The 22,917-nt window shown below is 38.7% G+C and overlaps 3 protein-coding genes across 7 annotated transcripts; 1 reads left to right on the top strand and 2 right to left on the bottom strand.

The window, feature by feature from the left end:
* Window positions 1-6,184: 6,184 nt before the first annotated feature.
* On the bottom strand, window positions 6,185-11,381 carry LOC105038198 (DEAD-box ATP-dependent RNA helicase 40). Its single transcript, XM_010913921.4, is given in 7 exon segments — window positions 6,185-6,596; window positions 6,826-6,862; window positions 6,865-6,994; window positions 7,691-7,945; window positions 8,505-8,604; window positions 10,265-10,353; window positions 10,586-11,381. Coding segments are annotated over 7 exon segments (1,584 nt in total). The 5' UTR covers window positions 11,291-11,381; the 3' UTR covers window positions 6,185-6,328.
* A 173-nt stretch (window positions 11,382-11,554) lies between these two features.
* Window positions 11,555-19,303, top strand: LOC105038196 (peptidyl-prolyl cis-trans isomerase CYP21-4). 5 transcript variants are annotated; one of them, XM_010913920.4, is made up of 9 exons: window positions 11,555-11,687; window positions 11,798-11,892; window positions 13,789-13,982; window positions 14,213-14,252; window positions 14,500-14,550; window positions 16,624-16,709; window positions 17,137-17,274; window positions 17,451-17,601; window positions 18,909-19,303. In XM_010913920.4, the coding sequence occupies exons 3-9, from the start codon at window positions 13,831-13,833 to the stop codon at window positions 18,993-18,995; spliced, it is 705 nt and encodes a 234-aa protein (XP_010912222.1). In that variant the 5' UTR covers window positions 11,555-11,687; window positions 11,798-11,892; window positions 13,789-13,830; the 3' UTR covers window positions 18,996-19,303. The 5 variants fall into 5 exon arrangements, with proteins under 5 accessions (XP_010912222.1, XP_010912220.1, XP_073113976.1 ...); XM_010913918.4 differs by having other exon boundaries at window positions 11,556-11,687; window positions 11,798-11,922; XM_073257875.1 differs by lacking the exon at window positions 18,909-19,303 and adding an exon at window positions 17,703-17,908 and having other exon boundaries at window positions 11,558-11,922.
* Window positions 19,304-19,703: 400 nt separating this feature from the next.
* On the bottom strand, window positions 19,704-20,837 carry LOC105038195 (uncharacterized). The gene has a single exon (XM_029262511.2). It carries the CDS (start codon window positions 20,451-20,453, stop codon window positions 19,986-19,988), a length of 468 nt encoding a protein of 155 aa, XP_029118344.1. The 5' UTR covers window positions 20,454-20,837; the 3' UTR covers window positions 19,704-19,985.
* Window positions 20,838-22,917: the final 2,080 nt, after the last annotated feature.

Here is a 22,917-nt window from a genome sequence, read left to right as displayed (position 1 = left end):
GGGTAGGAGGCAAAGGCTCAGACCCTTTCTCTAGCACCAAATATTGCGGTCAAGAGTACTTCTGACTTGGATAATGGGTCAGTCTCCACTCCCACATACATGAGGTATTGTCTGCTTTGACCTATAGCCTGGAGCCCGGGGATTGTATAGGCTATTTTGGGCCTCACGATTTTATCCTTTAAAAAGATGCCTCACGGAGAAGAGAAAATTCCATTCCATATAAACCATTCTCTCTTTTAACTCACAACCAACATGGAACTGAAGCTACACTCCTCCCACAACAGATAGCATTTTACTTTAAAAGTACTCTGATTTTCCAAAATGAGAGCAAGATCCTATTTGGCACCTCTAGAGTTGAGGAAACCATATAAGGAAACAGTGGAGAAGTCATCTGAATTAATAAGCGGCCAGATGAAGGATCAAGACGAAAATTGGTGAGGATGTCGTGCGGCTGCTCAAATTCAATATGAGCTTGAAACTTTAGACAACAAGCTTAAAAAGGGTTAGGAAACAAGTTTCTAATATAAGCACTAAGAATCCAGTTGTCCTTCCAAAGAGCACATTCAAACATATTTACACCACATCCATATTACTGTGATCTAGGGGCCAATATACCAAAGGAGGAGGTGCAGGCTGAAACACCAAAGGTGCAAATTGAGTACTTGTAAAGTTGATCCAAGGAAGCAAGAGTATTGGCTTAGGAAGAACCCATGTGTGACAGGAGTGAGGTAGTTACACCTTTTTTACTACTGTCTGGAATATGAGAGTAGAATAATTATAACTTTCTTACCACTATCTATATCACCACTCAAATTATAAGAGTTGTAGTACAACTACTAAAATATATAGAAGCCATCAAAGAAAAATAACTATCACACGTGAAAATAGTAGCTCACACGATACAAACAAGTAAAAACAAGAATCAAAAATTAGTACCAAGTACTGACATATACTTTTGTGGTTAATAGGAGTCAGTTATATCAAATTGTAGTCTAAGAAAAACTTCTAGCCAACTAATCAAAACAGTACTTTATCTTAGTCTTTATCATTTAAGTTATTATTATTTTTATTTTTTAAATTCTATGCTTAATTTTTCAATAAGATTTTAATTTATCCATAGGAGTAATTGTAGAATACATCGTAGCTCTAACTACACCTTACCTTTCTTCTTTCGAACAGACATATAAGGTAGCGAAAATTATTAAAAAATAACACACTTGCACCTATACTATTATCATTATCCTTTTTTTTATCTTTTTTCTGACTAATCTGATATCGATGGTATATTGATATATAACTTAATTATTATCGCTACTACTATCCACCAGCAAATGAGTTTTCCTAGCATATCTATCTCTCTCCAAATAGAAGGGACTCGTTGGTTCACTGGAAGAACTTTTCTTCCCAGAAAGTAACTTTTTAGAAAGTTACTTCTTGGAAAGTTATTTCTTGAGAATAAAATTTTGATATATTAGGTTGATCATAGGAAACTAACTTATTGAAGAGTGACTTATATTTGGTTGAGCACCTATTTTTCTGAAAAAACTATGTAGAATACCTATTATATCTTTAATAGATATAAGACCATATATTTTTACTCCTAAACTTTATATAAATAATAATAAAAAAATTATAGGAATATCCTTCAACTTAGCTTAATTTTATTTTAGCCTTCTATACTTTTAAAAGTGTCAAATTGATCCTTCTAATTATTGATATATTCTAATATGGTCTAGTCATTCACTTATCAATAAATAATGTTATCTTTTTCTCTCAATAAACAGAAATGCCCCTCGCTCATGAGTGAGCTTGAAGAAGGAAGAGGATGGAGGAGAGAACCGTCGTGGAGGAAGATAGCTTATGGATGACTTGGAGAAGGAGGAAGGGAGAAGGAGGGATTAATCGGAGAGGAAGGAGGAGGAAAGAGGGAGGAAGAGGATAAGGAGGAGGAGGGGGCCACGTGGAGGGGGATGGTTTATAGATGGTTTGGAGAAGGAGAAAGAAAGAAGGAGGAGATCAATCAGAGAGGAAGAATGAGAAAGGGAGGCAGTGGAGGAATAAATGGAAGTGGAGGGAGCTTTCATGAAGCAGAAAAAATAGATGAGAAGAAAGAAAAAAAGAAAAGTGGAAGAAAGATGGATACTGGAGGAGGAGGGGATCAATCGGAGACGAGAGAGGAGGAGAAAGAAGAGGTGGTAGAGGAATGAATGGAGGTGGAAAGAGTTGCCATGGAGAAGAAAAATCGATAAGGAGGAAAGATGAGGAAGAAAGAGGGACATCGGAGACAGAGGAGGGAGGAGGAGGAAGGAGAGGAATGGGCAAAGGTGGAAGGAGCCATGGAGGAGGAGAAATGGATGAGAAAAAAGAAAAAAAGAAAGGAGAGAAGGAGGAGAAAGAGGATTGCTGGCGATGGAGGAAGAGAAGATCAATCGAAAAGGAGAGAGGAAAGAGAGAGAAGGTGAAGATAAGGATATTTTTATCATTTTATAAAATGATGATATTATGTGATAGTCATGTGACACTATTTTATTAATGGAGTAGATGGCTGGACCACATTAGAATATATTGATGACTAGAAAGATCAGTTTCATATTTTTTAAAGTATATGGATGTAAGTAAAATTGAACTAAAATTGAAGAGACTTTTTTATAATTTTTTCATAATAATTTATATTTATATTAATATAAAAATAATATTAATATGTTATAATATAACATTAGATCATAATAATTTATTATATTGATATAATATTAATATATATTATATTATATTAATATTTTAATATAATAAATTTATTAATATTTTAATATAATAAATTTATTAATATTTTAATAAATATAATATTATATATAATATTATATTAATATTGATATTAATATATTAATATAAATACTATATTAATATTAATAAAAATATTAAAATATAATAAATATTATATTATATTCATATAAATATTAGAATAATATTAAAATAATATTATATTATCACTATTTAGTATTTCATCATAACCATCTATGATATTTTATAAAATCTTAGTTGTAGATCTTAATAAGATATTTTGAAAAAGAAAAAGGCACCACCAGGTCCACCACTTTCTATCACATGGAAAGTTTCAAAATCCACCTCCTCTATGAATTTTTACTTCCTATAAAATGTGGGAAGTGACTCTTCATGAAAAGAATATTTTTTATTCTCTCTCCTCTTAAAGCTCCAACCAAACAAAAGCCTCCTCTCCACTTTTCAAGAATTATCTTTTCTTCCTCCACTTCCTGCAAACTGAACGAGTCCAAAGAGAAAAAACAAGACCATTGCCCACTACAAATTTAACTCCATTCGTAAGGAGAAAGTTTTACGTCATTGAAGTATGTCTAAGAAGGAAGTTTTCTTCAAGGGTCATAATCCTTCTTGAGGAACCTCCAATCTTATTTAGCAAGGCAAGATTCAAATCCTTTAGGTTTTTAATATGAAGATCTCCTTCATCCTAGCTAAACAAGCCTTCTTCCAATTGATTTTACAAGATATTTCTGGAATAGTCATATCCCGTCCAAAGAAAAATCTTTCTACGATCATCAGTTCTTTTGATAACCCAAGCTGCGCGTTTAAAGAGAGATACATTAGAGGGGCATGGCTGTTAGAACAGCATTAAGTTTGCCTGCAAAGTAGAAAAATGTCCCTATCTGCCCAGATAGCTTTGATACCATCTTATGCTGGAGAGGTGTCCAATCAAATTTGGAAAGCTTGTCAGCTTTCAAGGATACCAAGATAAAATATCAGCAGTTACAATTCAACCAAGATGTACATTCCTTCACTTGACTTGTCTCAAGTCCAATGAAAGTCACAATGCTTTGGATAAGCTGGAAATTAGAGTCACAGTTCTTAAAAAGTTGGCATTCAATTGATGGCCAATCGTAAAAGAGCATACTACATCCCTACTTGGAACCTTTCCCGACTACTGATTTGTTTCCAACAGCTAAACCCCATAGCCATAAAGAACATAAAGTAACATCGAAGTGCTTAAAAAGGGACAAATCATTGCGTGTATCTAGTGCCAACTATAAGATCATGGAGTAGTGGTAGCAATTATAGAAGGCACATAAAACATTCGTCATGGACAAGCTGGTTTAAAGGGGCAGAAAGATGAGCACCTAGAATACAACATGGCGTAGCTGAGAGGTGCTAAAAATGAAGTGTTGTTAGGATTCAAGATCTCGGTGGTGCCATGGGAATTTAAATTAGACACGTTGACATGTGTTTCAAGTTTACTAGATGGATAAGATCCTAACTGGCGTTCCAATTTTAACATCCTCTGCAACACCGCTTCAGAGAGCATTTTCTTCCACCGGATCTGAAAAGCTCAGGAGATCATAAGCCACTCTTCCACAAAGTCTTAGCGCCAAGATTAACTTGAAAGCTGAGGGAGCCCTCCCAAGAAAATTACCATAATGCTACTAGGCAGGAGATTGGAAAGGCAGGTGTTGAGTTCTTCTGTGCTACCCACAACTCCAAAAGCTGATGGCAAGGACCCTTCATTCTTCCCATATAATGGATGCTGCAGTGGAGTGTAGTTACCCAAAGAAGGAAAATGCCGGAAGGGAATCCATAAAGGACCCACAAGTTTCTCCTCAAACCAGATCTTAAAACAGGGTTGTACTTTGATCAACAACGGGCTTCATATGCCAAGAACAAGCAATCAATGGCTTCGAGCATACATACGGCTGGCTGGGAGAGAGTGAAATATGCAGGTGGTTGGTGCTGGCGAGCAACCATTCAACCGGCACTTCGTAATTTCTACATGGGTTTGTTAACCTAAGATGGTCATGATATCAGAGCCAAACTATCATGCATCACAACCTTTATTAGTAATGTACCCTTACCATGCATCACAACCTTTGTTAGTCATATAGACCCCTCGGCAAGATATACTAGGGTTGAGTGTCCAATAAGATCAAGTAGGATCCGACCCATGGGTTGACCCTTTTCTCTTGAGGAGGAGCCAACCAGGATAAGAGCATCATGAGATGGGACAGGGGAAATTGTTACAGTCCCATATCGACTGATGAAAAATATGCCACATAGGTTTATCAGCGTAGACCAGCTCTCGTCCTCACAGCTCAAGCTTTTGGGCTGAGTCAAACAATGGGCAGACTTCCGTTTGATACACAGATGAATTAGCGTGGCTGGGCATGGTTAACTGAGTCCAAGTAATACAAACTTAACTGAGTCCAACTAATACAAACTTCCTGCCACACCATGATGGTTGAAATATATATCAGATGAGTGACTGCAACTAACAATTATAAATCAGATGGCTGATGGTTGAAATATAAATCAGATGAGTGACTGCAACTAACAATTATAAATCAGATGGCTGATGGTTGAAATATAAATCAGATGGGTGACTGCAACTAACAATTATAAATCAGATGGCTGATGGTTGATGGTTGAAATATAAATCAGATGAGTGACTGCTGATGGTTGAAATATAAATCAGATGAGTGACTGCAACTAACAATTATAAAGCTCCAAGGTTTAGGTTTACAGGCCCCGTGACAAAGAAGATGTCTGCAAAGATGTTCCAGATAACTGAAGTACAGATTATGGAGATCAAACTAAATTCACTTCTGGTGACATGCCGGGGGGAAAGGCAACTCCTGGAGGTGAGAATGTTAATGAAAGACTGCAAACACTTGATCATGGGATCTAAGGAGAGAATTGATACATTGAAGGGAAAGGTGATTGGTTGGCCATTCTCTGGACATAATGCCAGAACGGTACAACACAGATCCACTTTATCCAGGAGTTTCTGGAGAAAATTTGAAAAGAAATAAAAGAGAAACTGCAGAATGAATTCTTCAAAATTCCACTGACACGTTGCACAGTTTCAAACATACAAGTAGCTACAACTAAATTCAGATTAACATACTTCAGCAGCATCAGAAATCCTTGGACCGCACATCCCCGACAATGCCTTGCAGAGGCCAGTACTTTGTTTATGCAGACACCATTCGGGAGTTCATGTATCTTAACTTTCTTATACAGCATGAGATGATACTTCTAGAAAACAGGTTATACTTTAGCACGGTATGAATTTTGAGAAACTTCAAAACATAAGCTATAAAGCAACTTTCAACATGAGTCATACTAAATTATTTGGTAGATAAAAAGGCTATCAGGAAGAGATCAGTTACTAGGTGAAGGTCAAAACCGCATTCATCGTGGATATAACTCTATCATAAAGCATGTCACATCCATAATGAAAGAAAAATGAAAGAACAAATGAATGAGACTGCTGATCATTCATCAAATATCTCCAACCTCAACTGTTAAACTATGAAGAATCAAAACTTCTCAGGACTTCAGGCACCATCTGACCACACTGCTCAAGCACATTGATTAGAGGCTGAGAGAGAGGAGCATCTGCTTTCCGAAAAAAACTATGTAGCACCCCAGTTACAGAATGGCGTGCAATTCTTGTGAGAATTTCGACATAATCTTCAACTGAGGGCAGATCCACAAACATCACTATTTCAAATTCCTCCATATCTGCTTTCAGAATGTTCTCTTTATCCTTCACCGTGACTTTTGTCACCTTTTCACTGCAATGAATTGAAATGCTTTCCATGTAAAAAATATTATAAAATCAAGAATTCTTGTGTCTTGTGACTGCCATAACAGGGATCACCATTTATTGGATTCAATTATATAGAATAATAGAAGGTGCATGCTGTGAGATTACAATAAGACATTACGGAAAGTAGGGTTCTAAAAGTCATACAACATTAAGTAGTCTTCTAGAACAACGCATTAACAAATTCACTTGCTAACCTGTCAGCTATAATAAAGAAGTCGCTTGCAGAGTCATAGATAATGCATAACCTCCAGCATTAAGGGAAGAAATTAACATCTAAGCCTTGCTAGCTGTTCCCAGTATAAATAGGACCTTAACACAATGGGGTGTTTGGTTACTAAGTGTCTGAGTAAGAATTTGCATAGCCTGGAAAATTGAAAACATTAAACAGATAGTGTTCGGTAAAATGTCAAAGAAACCAGTGTTAGACCAATATAATTGGCTACAATCAATGCAACGAAACACATTCGCTATGCACAAGGCTTTCAAAATTAGGAAAGTGCTCAGTCATGGCCAAGAAAACTGTTGGTAGTTCCATTGTCATGCGACATATTATATAGAAATATATGGCAAGGTAAACATCAGAATAAACTTCAAGAATCAATGTGATAGACAATTTGAAAATGGTATCAAGTGATCCACAAACATATTTCCTTCACAAACTACCAATTCATAGCAATCATAGAACCATTTGGCAATCACAAAGTAAAAGCCCTGCCTCCTTGCAAGTTCTTTTTCACATAGAGATTGACACGATCAACAAACATATAATATCACCCCAAGAGTTTTAGAGTGTCCGTGCAGAAAACTGCAACGCTTTGATTCAGATCATGGCTTAGACAGCTTAAGCAAAGATATTTTTCAGAAATAACCACAATCACAACCAACAAGCCTTGGTAAAAACCTTTTCATGTTGGATTTACTTGCCATAAAGTTCACCAGAGTTTAAAAAAGAGATCAGCTATATAGCACTCACAACTTGGTAGATCAACACGTCAAGGGTTATTACCATATAGCTAGAGACAAACGCACAACCAGGTATTCTGAAAGGATATCACATACCTTCAATAGCTTATCCTCTTCTGGTGTACATAAGTGCACATGTTGAGATATAAATGCACTTTGACTAGCTGCAGAATCATACAACGACAGTCTCCTAAGTGGCTTTCTGAGTAAATTTTGCACCACAGGCTTAAGGGCTTCTTCATCAGAATCGCTGAAGAGAACCATCTGAGGATGTCCAGTTATACTGTCCCTGATGGAATAGACTTTATCTACAAACCCAAGGTCTAGAAATTTTTTCAATCCATCAATAACCTGAAAAAAATAAAAATAAAAAGAAAGAAAGAAAGAAAGGAAAGATAAATTTCAGCAAAAAATAAGAGATTTGAATTAATGAGGTTTGATTAACTAAAGATCATACTCATATTACAAGACCTAGCTGAAAGGGTCAATGGCAATACAAGGTCCATGTGGGCAAAATGCAGCCAGAAGGTAGTTTTACATAGATAATCAGATACACTGATGATATAGATGAAATACTCGCTTTCAGGAAAAACTAATTCTGCCTTTTGCATCCAAAAATGGTAATAATTTATCAGTGAATGGAAAGAAGTTCATGTTTTCAAGTATTATGAAAAAGGATTGGCATCCATCTAAACTTCAAAACAATGTAAAACATCTACAATGTTGAGGAAAAAGGTTGGCAGGCATGACTTTAAAAGAATGACCTCTGCAAAATATTCCAATGGAAACAAATGAACTACTAATCTCAGACTTATGAGAACTATTTTATGCAAAAGGGAAAAACTTGCAGAATATGGAATCCATGCAATTGCATGACAAGTGTTTCCAAGAAATACTACATATGCCTTACCAATAAGGATGTACTAGATATGTCAATGGCCCTTAGGGCAACAAGCTCAAGAAGCCTTTCTGGGGTGGATACAACGAACTCAGGCTCGCAGCTTTTTAAACTGTTTAAGAAATAGCAGGTGTTAAGGGCCTTAGGGAAACAGAACCTACATAACATAATCAACAATGTACTTACCCATAGAAGTGTGAACCAGAAATTTTGCCAAATGATATGCACATAAACAAAAAGCATTGCTTGAATTGACCATAAAGGATAGCTATATAATAAAAAAATACGCCTTTGCACTAGAATTAATGGACTGTAATTTTTATTTGGATGCTAAGCATAGACCTAATTTCCGACGTAAACCTTGTATATCCCTCATCATCTATATGCCCCTTTTATTCTAGACCAAGGTTTTCATCTGATCCGAGATCTTGCTGAAGCTATCAGCATGTATTAGTATTAGGCACTTGGCCATATGATATGTATAAAATCCTGGCCCTTATTATCTCAACCAATGTAAATCAACATACCCTAAGATATCAACTCCAGAGTACCATATATCAACTATGATCTTTCAAGCTTACATTTCAATCTGAAATGAGTTTTGATTATTAATATTAAAAGAATGGGTCGGTATCAAGTTACACCGAATAGAATGATGGGAGTCCCACATGATGTTCTAAGCTATTGGATGTGATCTACCACCTCTAGATCCCTAGTATATGCATCAAGTGGTTAACTGTTTTGTGTTACTCAAATTATCTAATTTTTGATTATTTAATAATGTAGGCCAGAGATCTCCAAATCATATATGATTTTTAATATACAAGCAATTTAGAAATAGTAGATCACATCCAACAAGTCGAATCATCGATGTGAGACCCCATTATTTAATTCCAAAAAGGTATAACTCTTTAAGGACTACACAAGGTGTAACTTGAACCTAACCCTAAAAGAATACCATACTGATACAATTAATCTCAATTTTAATATGTTGGTTGATAATTCAATATCTCCATTCCCATGTGTCAAGGAAGGTCCTTAGAATATATTGGTTGCTCTATCTCAATCAAGAAATCAGAATATTTTGGTTCTAAATTCTCCCAACTTTCATCAAGGTTAAGAAAGACCTAAACCTTCACTCATCTCATTACCAGCCACCCACAGAGTTGGCTAAGACATCGGCTATTAAAAGCCTTGGTCTACATAAACTCCAAAGAGTTTCATTCATTTGTGCACAGTCCTAAACCATAATCAATAAGATGGGTCTTCTAAATTCTAGTTTGAAGAAAAGGATGAGATGAGAGTGGAAGATAAGTAGAATGTTGACAAAAATCAGTCATTCGGCACTTTTTTCCTTTTTTGAATGGGAGGTGGGGGAGTGCTTGACTTGGGTGCAGAAAACACTTTGCTTGAGCTTCTTCAATAAATAATCTATATGATACTGTATGTTTTGAAGCATTTTGAAATAGTAGTATGCATACTAAATATATCATGCTTCAAAGTTTTTCTATTTTTGACCAGAAACCAGGAGTTTGGTGACATTCACCAAAAGGTAGACATTTTGTGTTTCATTGACGCACAACAGCACTTCAACAATTGCTTTCTTGAACAGAGGAGACTAATATAAAATATGCTCTTTTCTGAACCTAGCTACTATATCTTCAACATTCTTACTATGTTAGAATAGCTTTTTAGCCTGTGTCATGTTAGCACAGTCACAGTTTTTTGCGTAAAGGAACTGCTAAGCAGAAAAAGTCCGACCTTCTGCTTACCCGTGAACCTGGTGATCCATAGACGCACTGGGGTGCAAGCTTACTGTGTGGATTCCGAAAGCCTTGAGTGGTTTGCACAGTGATCTAACCTGAGCATGAATTTCAGAGAGAGGCATTAATCAATCATAACATCAAGATAACTATTGCATAAGTGCAAGATGACAAAAAAATAGATAGGAAGCAGGCCGCATTTGAACTTGAATTATGCTGAAGAAGAGTCCAAATTACGGAGTAGTATCTTATGTCCTTGATCTTTAGTCCTATATTAGATAAGAGAAGATGTTGTGATGGATAAATTCACAAACAAAAGAACAAGCAGACCTGAACAGCCTTCTCTTGAGATGGGACGAGGTATACAAGGAAGGGGCTGGTCACGAAAATCCCCTGCTTCTCCTTCTGTGCAATGATATCAGAAGCCGTGGAAACCAGCCAAGCGATCTGCTCTCTGCTAGCACAAGCCCCACTAGTGTCCGATATATCCGATCCGGCAGAACAGCACCTCCAGAACTCCACACCCCAGGTGCTGGCCAAGAGATTCCCCTCCACACTTCCATCGGATGTCCCTTCCTCGACCCAAGCATCCTGTAGGGCGTTCAGGCAGAGGATAAGAAACTTGGAGGGGCTGCCGTAGTCCGAGCAGCCACCATCTCCACCGCCCTTTCCTCCAGGGCGCCGGTCTCCCTCGTGATTCGGAGCGACGTCTACCTGATTTACTTTGTTCTCGGCGGCCGGACCGGGAGGAGGGACCTCCTTGGGGAGGGCAAGCGACTTTCTTTTCTCGTTGGCCCTCCGAGCGGCGCACGTCTTGGCCACGCCCTTCTTGCCGTGCCGATCGTTGAAGGGGTCGTCGGGAGTCGGGAGGCTGAAGCACATCCCCTCGCAGATGCGGCGCTTGCCGGCCTTGCGGCGGTGCTTGGCGGCGATGATGGAGGCGACGCGAGCGGAGACGGCGGAGTCGCTGTTCCTCATTCGCTTGCGGTGGGTCTTGTTCCTCTTCCTCCTCACCGCGTCGTCTCCTTTCGCCATCCCCTCCCCAGGCCCTCCTCCACCTCACCAAAGCAGCACCAAGACGAAACTTTCCGAGTTACGGCGAGAGTTCGTGGGGGGGACAACCGAAGGCTAGGCTGCATATAAATCGATCAATACCTAGGGGCGGCCACGAAGCTTCCTGTTTTTTTTAAAGATTTTATTATTAGACGCTTACGTCTATCGGCCCACTTGAAGGCCCATGACTCGTGGGCCCGTTGATGGTGAGGCGGCCTATAACACATCAGCAACCCGAGAGAGGGGTTTCATAGCGATCACGTGCACGTGCACGTGCCACCTCGACGTCGGACAGAGGCGAGGCGAGGCGAGGCGAGGCGATGAGGACGAGGAGTCGGGGGATGAGATGAGGGAGATATCGAACAACAGATCGAGATAGGCAAGGCAGCGGCGCAGCGTCTCAACTTCGTTTTTCTCCCTCTTTCTGTCTTGTTCTTCTTCTGCCCTCCCTCCCTCGACGCGTCGTCTAAGCATCGGTGGTCTCTCTAGGGTTTTTCCATCCGAACTGCGCGAATCAGGCGGAGGAGCAACAAGCAAGCGGGCATGCGGTGAGGCGACCCCCGGCAGAGGAGGCTATCCTGGTCGTAAGTCTCTCCTAGGTTTCTCTTCTTCATGTAAGTTCTATTGCCCCATCGATGGCTTCCAATTCGCAACAATGATATCTTGTAGACCCTCGTAATTTGGCTCAATCTGTTCCCTATCTATTAGATCTGCATGCCGCGTCCCCAGTCGAGGAAATCAAGCAAATTCTTCAGTTCTCGTAGCGGGAGACGTTAAAGCTTTGACGGATAACCTTTCGTAGTTTTACTTTCAACCTTTGTTGTCAAGGGTTGTAGCATCCCTACAACGACCAATCGAGCTGTTATAGTGTTATTATCAAATAATTCTGACGGGTCCAGTATACCATCTGTTTCCTCTAGACCAATCTTTGTGAGGGGATTCATCCTCCCTTGAGATTTGAGCAACTTTTGCCATTCTCCGTTGGGATTTAAAAAAGACCGATTACAAAACAAAATTGAACAAGTGCTTAGATTCATTATCAAGCTTACGAAAATCATGGCCGTTTTTTTTTTTTTTGGTTATCAAATATGCTGGTATTCAAGTATTATATGCGATTGATCTTCAAAGGGAAATCTGCAATTCTCATAAATTTATAATTAACTATTTAGAAAAAGTAATCTAGAAACTTTATGGGTCCCAATGTCTGAAATATCTCATGCTTGTTTGTGATGTATCCACTTTAGTATCTTAGTCTCATTTGGATATGCTCACTTCCTAATGACACTATTCTTTATATTTTACTCTCAATCATTAAGGTTGCATTTCGATGCCAAATAGTTAAGCAAGGGTAGATATATTTAGCCATTATAATTACCCCCTAACCAGCTAACCAGCGGTTAAACTTATCCGCTATTTGGTTGACATTCCAGGATTAGTGGAATAAGTTATAGAAAAGTGAAAAAGTAAAGAGAATGAAGAGAGCTTTGGATGATTAAGCTATATTTCACCCTCCCTCATTAAATAAATTGCTTAGATTAAGTGGGTTTTGGGGCCTTTAATCAAATAATTTTATCCACCACTTTTTGACATGTGTTTAGTTGGTTAAACTGATAATCTGCCCCTATCCAGCCAATCACAGCCTTAGTTTTTCATCTATATGAGGTCAACTTGATGAAACAAGACATTATCCATCACACTTTGTGGACTTCTATAAAGTGACACTCAGAATAAATTAACCCTCCTAGTTAATGTCAAAATTTTGCAAATAAGAGAACTCTAAGCACGTGAGGGCAAGCAAGGGGCTAACCTCAAGAAGTAGAATGCATTTTGGTGGTCAGAAGTTAGGACCATATTGCTGCAATCAATTAGGCAATTCTTCTACATATATTTCACCTAGACTGCATTTGTTTCAGGGTTCAAGTGGAAAAAGGCCCCTACTCTGGCTATTCCGCTTTAACCCACCAATTGCTCGAATTATTTTATTTATTCCTAAAGGCAAAATGAGTATTTTGTAAGAAGATCTACTTGTTTCACTTGGAATAAGCAACTCCACCCTGCATGGAAGAGTATTTTATTCCACATCTTAAGTCTTTTGACAACTTCAGTTCCCTGCAAGTTGTTTGTATCTTCTATCCAAAGCTACTAAGGATCTACAATTGCATGTTGAAAGTCTTGCTTTGAGGCATGCACTAATTCATTTTTGACCTCAAAACACCTTTAGTGGTAGAATCTTTGGATGATGGGGTCATTAGTATTATGAATTCTTGATGTTGAAACCATTAGTTGCAAGAAGCTTTGAATTTAGCTGATGACAGAAGTGATATTTCCTAGGCCAAAAACCTTTGAGCTATGATATGGATGGATGCTTATCTGTCATTGATCATTAACTGACTTGAATGTTTCAGGAGTTATTCATTGTTTTCCTTTCTTTTTCAAGACTTATTCATTGTTTTCCTCTCGTTTTTTCTTGTTTTGCATAGAGGAAGCTGTTGCTAGAGATCGTCATTTTGTAAAAGCACCTCATGGCAAGAATCAAACCACAGGCATTGTTACAACAAAGCAAGAGGAAGAAGGGCCCAACTCAAACACGTCTGGCAACTATTATTACTTGCAAATTTGTTGTCATCTTGATTGTGTTATCCCTATATGCAACTTACAGGCACCGGCATGGAAGGTTAGCGTCTGTTATGTACCATTCGTTTCAAACCATGTATTGAACCATATATGATTAAATCTATACTCACATTCATCATTTAATTATATGAATGCACAACTTGGAATCTAAAATTAGCTCCAGACTACATCATAACTATCAATTCATGGTTTATTATTTAATCTTTTGACTGCTTTTTTGTCTTATTAGTATGCGTTTTTTGTATCTAAAGTTCATTCACTTCATTGTAGGTCAAGTGATCAATCAGGGTTTGACTTGCACGATTTGCAGGTAAACATATTTTAATCTTACCCTTTTCTCAACTTCTCTCTCAGTTTTGCCAATCTTATGAAGGAGTAATTCATTTTGCCTACAACAGCTAGGTGCATCACAAAGGATGTTTACCTATGTTTATGTTTTAAAGATATTCTTTCCATTCTATTCCACTGTTACTTTTGCTAAAACAAGATGCAACTTAAACTTCATTATTCCTTTTTTCACAGTTCCTTTTTCTTTTTCATTTGTTTATGTGGTAAAGAAATCAGAAACGTTTGGAGAATCAAAGAAATACAATCTTCCAAGTTATGCGGTAAGCTTCTCCACTTTTACATTTTCAAGTTTAATATTGAGTTCTGTTACCATAGTTCTTTCAGAAATTGGTTTGTGATTTCACTGATTGCAAACTTTTGTTCAACTTATAACAATTTAATCAAAATAAACTGTTAGTTTCAAGATCAAAATTATTTCTGCTGGTCATCATCTAGTTGAGCCCATAGCTTTATCAACCATGTTATTTTGAACAAGGACCTGAGTTTTTGTGAGACTGTTGGACATTAATGCTGCTGTTGGTTATTTTCAAAAATTCAATTACTAGTTTTAAAGCAGTCTATGGATCAAGTTTTAAGGAAAATTAAATAAATTGCATTTCTCTGATAATGGAGATAATAATGATTCCATAACCTTGTCTCTTTGCAATCAGCAAAATCAATTGAGATATGGGATCAACCTTTGAAACTTCAGTTAGTAAACTTAAGATGATTTAATGGCTTTATCCATACTATCATTATTTGCAACTAGCAGACCGCCTGAACCTTTAAAAGATTGACAACTTCCTTAAATAGGAGTTGTAATCTTTCTGTACTCGAGCATACTGCTATTTGTGAGTTGCAAGGTTCAAAAAATTAAGATGATCTGCTAGATTTTTGGTTGGATCAATGATTAGAACTTAATATAATGCTTCTTTCCTTTATACCTTTTTGGTTGTTTGTTTCTCAGATGCTGGTTATGCTTATCGATCCAAGTTTTATCCATTATATTGCGAACAATTCCTCTCTTTTGTAGCAGTGCAATTTCTCTTCTTAACAAGTTCGCATTAGTTAGACTGCAGCTATTTGGCAAGACTTTTATACCTTTTTGGTAGTTTGCTTCTCAGACCCTGGTTATGCTTACCGTTCCTAGTTTTATCCATTATATTGCCAACAATTCCTCTCTTTTGTAGCATTGCAATTTCTCTTATTAACAACTTCACATTTCTGTTAGACTGCAGCTATTTGGCAAGAGTATCTGGCTTTCTATTTTCATCACTTATTTATCTTTTTTGTCCTTTTTTTTTGCATTTAGCTTTTCATCTGATATATTCATATCTAATATGTCAATCACATGCTATGTTTGTATTAGATACTGATTTTTGTCGGAAATTTCTTAGATACATGTCCAATACTTGGGTAAAGTATTATATTGTTCGAAATTAAATAAAGGGCTCCAAATGCTTCTCAGATATAGTCAAGATACTTTTCTGATACTTCCAAATATGAAGAGGAGGGTGTTTTCTTTATTTTTTATTCTTAAACCTTCTAACAGTAAATGGTCAAATTTATAGTCTATGATGTTAATATTAAAATATGGGGTATGTATTATGCTCTATAGGTTTGAATGATGACTCGATGATGAGCTCATAAAAATTGATGCTGTTATATAATGTACGGAATATATTATTTTGATGACCTACCATGTTTTACTTATGTACATACATATATATGCATACATGCAGGCATGCATGCATGTATATATATATGTATGTATTGCACACGCACATATATGTATATACGTGTGTATATATGTACACACGTAGGCATGCATATATATGTGTGTGCACATGCGTGCACGTGTGTGTGTGTAATTAATGTATATGGTCACACACATACACATGCACATGTATGGGCCTGCGCATCCAAAGATATGCATATATCCATTGATGTATCCATTTCTGGTTGTGTCTGTATCCCATAGTGTCCATGCTTATTAGTGCGTGCACACGCTGACAGATATATATCCACTGCTGCTTACCATTGAGGGTTTATATAAGAAAAATAATATGCTATTCTGTGGATTTGGTGCTACAATTAATAGCATAGGCAACATTTTCCTTGATACCATGTATGTTCCTTTGCTTCTTACCTTAATGTTTGAAACACAATGGCCAATATTGCATCTCATATTATCCTTAACCAACAATTCAACCTTTATCAATATATTAAAACTAAAATTCATTATAATGGACACTTCACTGCACATGATTGTAGGTCAGCACGTACTGTGGGATGTGCTGATCAAAATATTCTTTTTAGTTGAATCACGCTAAATTGTTGTATTGTTGCAATAGATTTTGAATACTGGGAAAGGTTCAATAACTATGGAGCTTGACAAGGATGCGTCTCCTGATGTTGTGGACAAGTTTGTTGTGTTATGGTAAGCATTTGAAAGTATTGCGGAATATATGTGTGGACACCTGCTCCTTTCTTTTTACTAATTATTTGGCAGTCACTGTATCTAGTTTGTTCTTATGATGTGAGATGTTATGGAGTTTGTTTTGACACATCTCTGAACCTTCTGCAATCTGATTGATTGTTCGATTTCTGGGGTTCCGAGGCTTATTATTATCCTAGTTTTCCTGCAAGAGAAAAAGTTTCTCTGTTTTTTTTTTTAATGGGTGAGAGTTGCTAAACTTCATTAACCTGTGTCAGCACTTATGGTGAACATAAAATTTAGTAACATCAAAGTTTGGACATTATATTCTTAAACAGCTCAGCAGTTAAAAAATGTCAATCAGCGGGGATTATTTTTTCCAATTTCCCTTTCTGTCAAGATAATGACTGACAAACAATCTATGATGCAGTCAAAAGGGTTATTTCAAAATGATGCCGTTTCATCATGTGATAAAGAACTATGTGATCCAAGGAGGTCATTCTCAAAGAATTGGAGCTGCAGAAGACTGGATATTGAAAGGAAAATCCAACAATCAACTTGCCATAAGGTTTACTAGCTGGCTATTTTGGTGCTGGATGATATTTTTTTTTATGTTTCATATTCTCTTGCAATGCAGAAATATATTATGATGTGTCACATGTAATTGTGCGCTGCTTTTTTCTTTTGGTTTGAAAACTGTTGATGCTTTTGTTTTATCCGAACCTTCTTATATGATATATGCAGTCCAAAGCATGAAGCATTCATGATTGGGACCACGGTGGCTAATTCAGATGATAAAGGATTTGAGCTCTTTATTACAACAGCACCAATTCCAGACTTAAATGAAAAGCTTGTTGTGTTTGGACGGGTCATCAAGGGGGAAGATGTGGTCCAGGTAGCCAACTAAGTGCTCTCTCTGTTCCTCTGCCTCCCCTACCCACCCTCACCACCATTGCATGGATTAATATATTGACCATGTTTTCTTTTTCCCCATAGAAAGGCTCATTGTTAGAAGAATCTAGCGACAACTACCAAACTGCTGCCAGAACTTTATTGCTGACTGTTGTATTAACATAAAAGGCATTTCATCCTTGTAATCATTTGTGAAATGAAAGCCCTAACAGATCTAGTTATCCATCCATAAGTGAGTATCCTTAAGTTGGACATCACCTTATTTAAAGGTTAAGTGAATTTTCTCTTTCTATATGGCTAATGAGCTGTGATAGGAACACTCAGACTGTGAATTATTTAGATAAGGTTCACTGCTTAGGAACATGTTAATCATTTTTAGAAACAGTATTGTTGCAGCTTTTCCATTTTGAGAATGGTAAAGTTTATGCTTTTTACCAATTTAACAATTATATTCCTTTATTATGTATAATACAATCTGTAGTAGGCACCATATACAAATAATTCGTACTGGTACATTTTGTCACTATGTTTAAGTTGTCTTGATGATGTCAACTGTTGAACGGTGGGCACTCTCTTAGACAAGCTTGTGTAGAATCACTCAAACTTACAGAGCTGTCAAGGGCGCAGTTGGTCAACAGGGCAAACCTCGGCCTGACCTTTGAAGAACCTGCTTTTGGATCTTTGCCACTAAAACTAGCTATTCAGGTTCTTGCTGGAGGAACATATAATGTAGAATTTTGTCTGGATGTAGCAAAGATGACATTTGCAGCTTATCAGTGATGCGGACGAGGCAATTATGGATTTCAAGTATTTCAGTGCATCTTGCTCCAGTGGTTAAGCTTTAACCAGGCCTCATGCCGCATATGTTTTGACTTTGCTAGAGTTCAATTGATGATATTTATATTAGAAATGCCACAATCAGCTAGCATTGACCGACTTGTAAGAAAATATTACTGGTTTGCTTTCTTTTCCAAGTCTCTGCCAAGCGCTCTTGGATTATTCCAAAGTAGGAGGTTGTGTGTTTTTTCTGTTTATCTAGTTGGATCATGCTTCCTCTTACGAATAACGAAATCATTGTTGAGTGTGCTTTTGTGCAAAGCACTGATGTGTGCCCCTTTTTTAATCTATACAATGGGTGCCCAGGGTGTCCTGAAGTGGAAATTTCACGAATTGGGATAATCCCTGACCTCTTGTAAACTAAATTCATTAACAAGTTGGCTTTGTTCGTTTTTTACCCAAAAAATCTTTTGTTGCTGATACCATTGAATGCTTGTCTTTAATGCTGTCCAGGAAATTGAGGAAGTTGACACGGATGAACATTATCGTCCCAAGTCCCCCATAGGGATTATTGACGTTACGCTAAAGCAGGAGCTTTGAACAATGCTGATCCCTTTTTCATGTACCTCTGAATTTTTCTGCACCTATCTGATGGTCTGCATGCTGAAATATAATTTTGCCATCTGAAAGCCCTTGCATCCTTTGAGGACTTTCAGACATGGTTTCAACCGTCATGCAGCGCTTGGATTTAACCGGGCTTGTGTTGTAGTAATGCTTTCAACTGGTGCATGTATAAAATCAAAGAAGGCACTTGTTAGACCGCAGTTTTGGCTGATGGTCCATCTGCTGATAAGCTTATGAACCGTATTCTCCCAACCTTTATATATTACATCATGTTTTCGGCCAAATATTGGGCTTTGTGCAACGCTTGAGCATGAAAAGTTTCTTTTGCCTACCCTTGTTATATGATGTATAAATTTTTGATGGAGCTTTGTGGTACATCATCTTGATCCCTTATTGTAAGTTGCTATTCCAACTGTTTTATGTGGCAGAAGATGGATCTAATCATGGGTTTGTGAGCATTTGCAGCCTTGATGATGATCCTCCGCAGCTGAGCAACCGTGCGTTCCTCTTCTAGTCGGGACATCGCTAGCCTAGGATGTGGAGGAATTCGGACACGCGGCGGTACGAAGGTAAGTCATCCCTTACTCTCTTAATTTTGTAGCGGCTTTTTATTGAATACTCTTCTCTGGTGCTAGATAAATCTGCACGACAAACCTAATTATATTAATTAATCAAAAAATGGAATGTTACAAAAATATTTTTCTATTCATCCACTAAAGGTAGCAGTTATGCTGAAATTGAGGTCATAATAGTAGTCGCTCATCTTAGGAGCTGGAACAAGTGACCCCAAAACCACACATTGCAGCACACCCCTTTAATTACTTGGCTAGTTGGTTTATTCTTCGTACTGCAACATTAAAAAGCACAAGAAAAGAACAAAGAGGGAAGAAGTTTCAGGAAGCCAACTCCCAACTCGCCGGGCCGACTCGGTGCCGAGGGAGGGAGAAGGATCCTCCATCTATACAATTACGGCTGGAGGGGAGGGAGGACTTCGATCCTAGAGATCCCTTCCTTGGCCTCCGCCACTTTGGCCACCTCCACTTCTCCAACGACAAGCGCATCGCTGGGCTTTGTCATCACGCCCTCCTCTGCTTCATCTTCTTGTTCTCCTCTGCTTCTGGTGGGCTCTTCCTCTTCTTCCTCGACGTAGTTGGGATCGTTCGGGTCGATGGCGGGCGGAACGGGATCGAGCTCGTTGTAGGCCTCGTCGGCAGGGCCCTCCCAGGTGAACTTCCCGCCATGGCCGGACTTGGGGACCTGGTGGAGGCCGCCGAGGCCATCCGCGGGATGGCGGTCCATGCGGTGGATCCCTTTATCGACCAACTTCCTCTCGAAGTAGCGGATGGTGTCCGGCCGCCGAGTTCGGGGCACCTCTACCTTCTCCACCTTCTTCTTCCCTTCCTCGTCCCGGCTCACCCCTGTGATCTCCATCATCCACCGGCTTGTCCCTCTTTCTCTCTCTCTATCTATTGTGTATAGATTACTACAATTGGTTCTGCCTGAGATGTCTGCTTGGGTCACTGGATCGATCGGGGCTTTCTTGCTGAAAGAAATGTTGCACTTTTTCGGTTACGGATAAAGCCTCGAAGATGGGGCGGTAATTTATATGCGGCGTAAGAGGACAGCTTTACCAGCTAGAGAGGTCTAGAGGGGTCGGAAGCTGCTGGATGGTTTCCGCCACGTTCTCGAAGCTAGGGAGGTCTGGAAGGGGATGGAAGCTGCTGGATGGTTCCCACCACTGGCCCACGACAATCCACGGGGTTCGGGATCTCAACCGTTGGATCACATACTGCACAGATCTCAAAGCAATTCGAATAATTTCAAAGCGACCATTGCGCGATCCAACGGTAGGTTCGCACGAAGCAGAATCTTCTTTCACGGCCCATCCGACCGCTCAACTAATGTCTAATAATATTGAAAAATATTAATTTCATCCAAAAAATATTTTAAAAATATTTAAAAAGAAAAGAAAAAAATGAATTACGGATAATAGCTCCGAAACAATCGGGGCGCAACGGATTCTAAGGTTTTAAAACTCCGATGTATCAGATATGTAGACCGGGCCGAAGACCAAGATGAAACGGCATGTCGATTGATCTTAGCCGTTATGAAAAGCACATCAGGAATTTCTAAAATTACGGATTTGATATCAGGGATAATGACCCACATGGTAAATTTTTATGTTGCGGGTCTGTACCTTGATTTTGATTGCAACATTTTGAGTTTTGATTGAGCTATGAAAGATGAATGCATGATAGATCACGAGCATGCAATAGACATGAAAGCCGTCAAATACACTCCATTAAGGTCGCAATAGTTTTTGATTCTTCGACCCAAGTTCGAATCACCTCGACTTAGGATGATCTATTGTAGTTCATCCACAATTGAGCTATATTTTTCTTTGATATATTCCGTCTCTTCTAAATTGGGAAAGTCTAGATAGAGAAAATTTTCTCCATGATTGAACCTTTCGTGAAAGGAAATAACTTCTTCGAATCAATCTGCTCATCAAATTCGAAAAGCTATCAAGATTTCGAGGTGGATACAACTTCAATTCTTCCTCTATAAATAAAGAGGTATCAAGATCCTCAAAGTAAGTTCTTCAATCTTCGCTCTCTCCTTCTCATTGTTCTTCATCTCCTGATTTGAGTGTCGAAAGATCTTTATTGGAGAACACCTCGTTGAGAATTTTTTGCAAGTATTCGGGTGGAGCTCTAACAGTAGTCTCATCTCGGATATCTCCATCTCTACAATCCGATCTCAAGTGGGGAGATCAAGAGCAATATTTGGCACTAGAGGAAGAGTCCTTGACTAATTTAGGGATCCTATTCTGAGAAGAGAGAGTTCATCACTAGTCACCATGAAGACACGAAGGGATGCATCAAATGCGTCGCAATGCTCTTACGACAGACAGGTCAATAATGCCGCACCTGCGAATGCACCACCAGCAGTCGATCCAGGAGAACCCCCCACCAGCAGCACTGACAATCTCTCAAGTATCAATATAATAGTCTCATACAACAAGTGCAAGCTCTTTCGATCGTGGTGAGAGGGATGCAACAAAATATCAAGCCTCTCTTGTCCTAGAAAATCTACAACTGGCTAGAGGAAAGATCGATAGACCGACCTCCTCATAATCCGAGGGTGGGAGCCAGCCATCTTAGCCACCCTGACAGCCCACTTCGGCACGTGAATAGGCAGTCACCCACTCCGATCTCGACAAGGGATTCGACTTTGGGTCATCTTTCTTCTCGATACTATCCAAATTAGAAGAACGACCTGGAAAGGAGACTTCAGGAGATGCAACGATGACTTGACGCGCTGCAGGCGCCATAGTGACAAGATATCAACCTGGGTTTCAACACTGACCCATCGTTCATCCAAAAGATTATGAGCTAGCCCCTACCTCTCCGATTTAAGATGCCGCAGATGGAGCTATACGATAGAACCGCCGATCCAATAGACCATCTGGAGAATTTCAGATCTCTCATGCTTTTACAAGGAGCTAACGATGCTATCTTTTGTCGAGCTTTTTTCTCGACCCTAAGGAAAGCTGTCCACCACTAGTATTCAAGTTTGTAACCAAATGCCATGGACTCTTTTTATCAACTAAGCCAGATGTTTGTCGCACACTTCATTAGTAGCCGCCGGCAGCACCGCAACTCAGACTTTCTCATCAGCATAAAGCAAAGGGAGAATGAGCCACTCTGGGAATACATCAATCGTTTTAACGCTGCGAGTTTGGAGGTATGGAACATAGACCAGTCTGTTGCAATGACCGTGCTAAAGGTCGGACATTTTTAGAATGACCTCCTCTTCTCGCTCAACAAAAAGTACCCAAAGGACTTCGCCAAAATGTTGGAGCAGATAAAGAGGTATGCTTAAGCAAAGGAAGCCT

This window comes from Elaeis guineensis, chromosome 1, assembly GCF_000442705.2.
Source record: "Elaeis guineensis isolate ETL-2024a chromosome 1, EG11, whole genome shotgun sequence".
NCBI classification, from domain to species: Eukaryota; Viridiplantae; Streptophyta; class Magnoliopsida; order Arecales; family Arecaceae; genus Elaeis; species Elaeis guineensis.
Note: the sequence above shows the minus strand (reverse complement) of the source record. Positions and strands in the feature narration are given on the sequence as shown.

Coding starts and splice junctions, on each gene's coding strand:
- LOC105038196 (XM_010913920.4), top strand. CDS start 13,831: ATGGCAAGAATCAAACCACAGGCATTGTTACAACAAAGCAAGAGGAAG. Junction 14,253..14,499: donor TTGACTTGCACGATTTGCAG/GTAAACATATTT, acceptor TATGTGGTAAAG/AAATCAGAAACGTTTGGAGA. Junction 17,275..17,450: donor AACAATCAACTTGCCATAAG/GTTTACTAGCTG, acceptor TGATATATGCAG/TCCAAAGCATGAAGCATTCA.
- LOC105038195 (XM_029262511.2), bottom strand. CDS start 20,453: ATGATGGAGATCACAGGGGTGAGCCGGGACGAGGAAGGGAAGAAGAAG.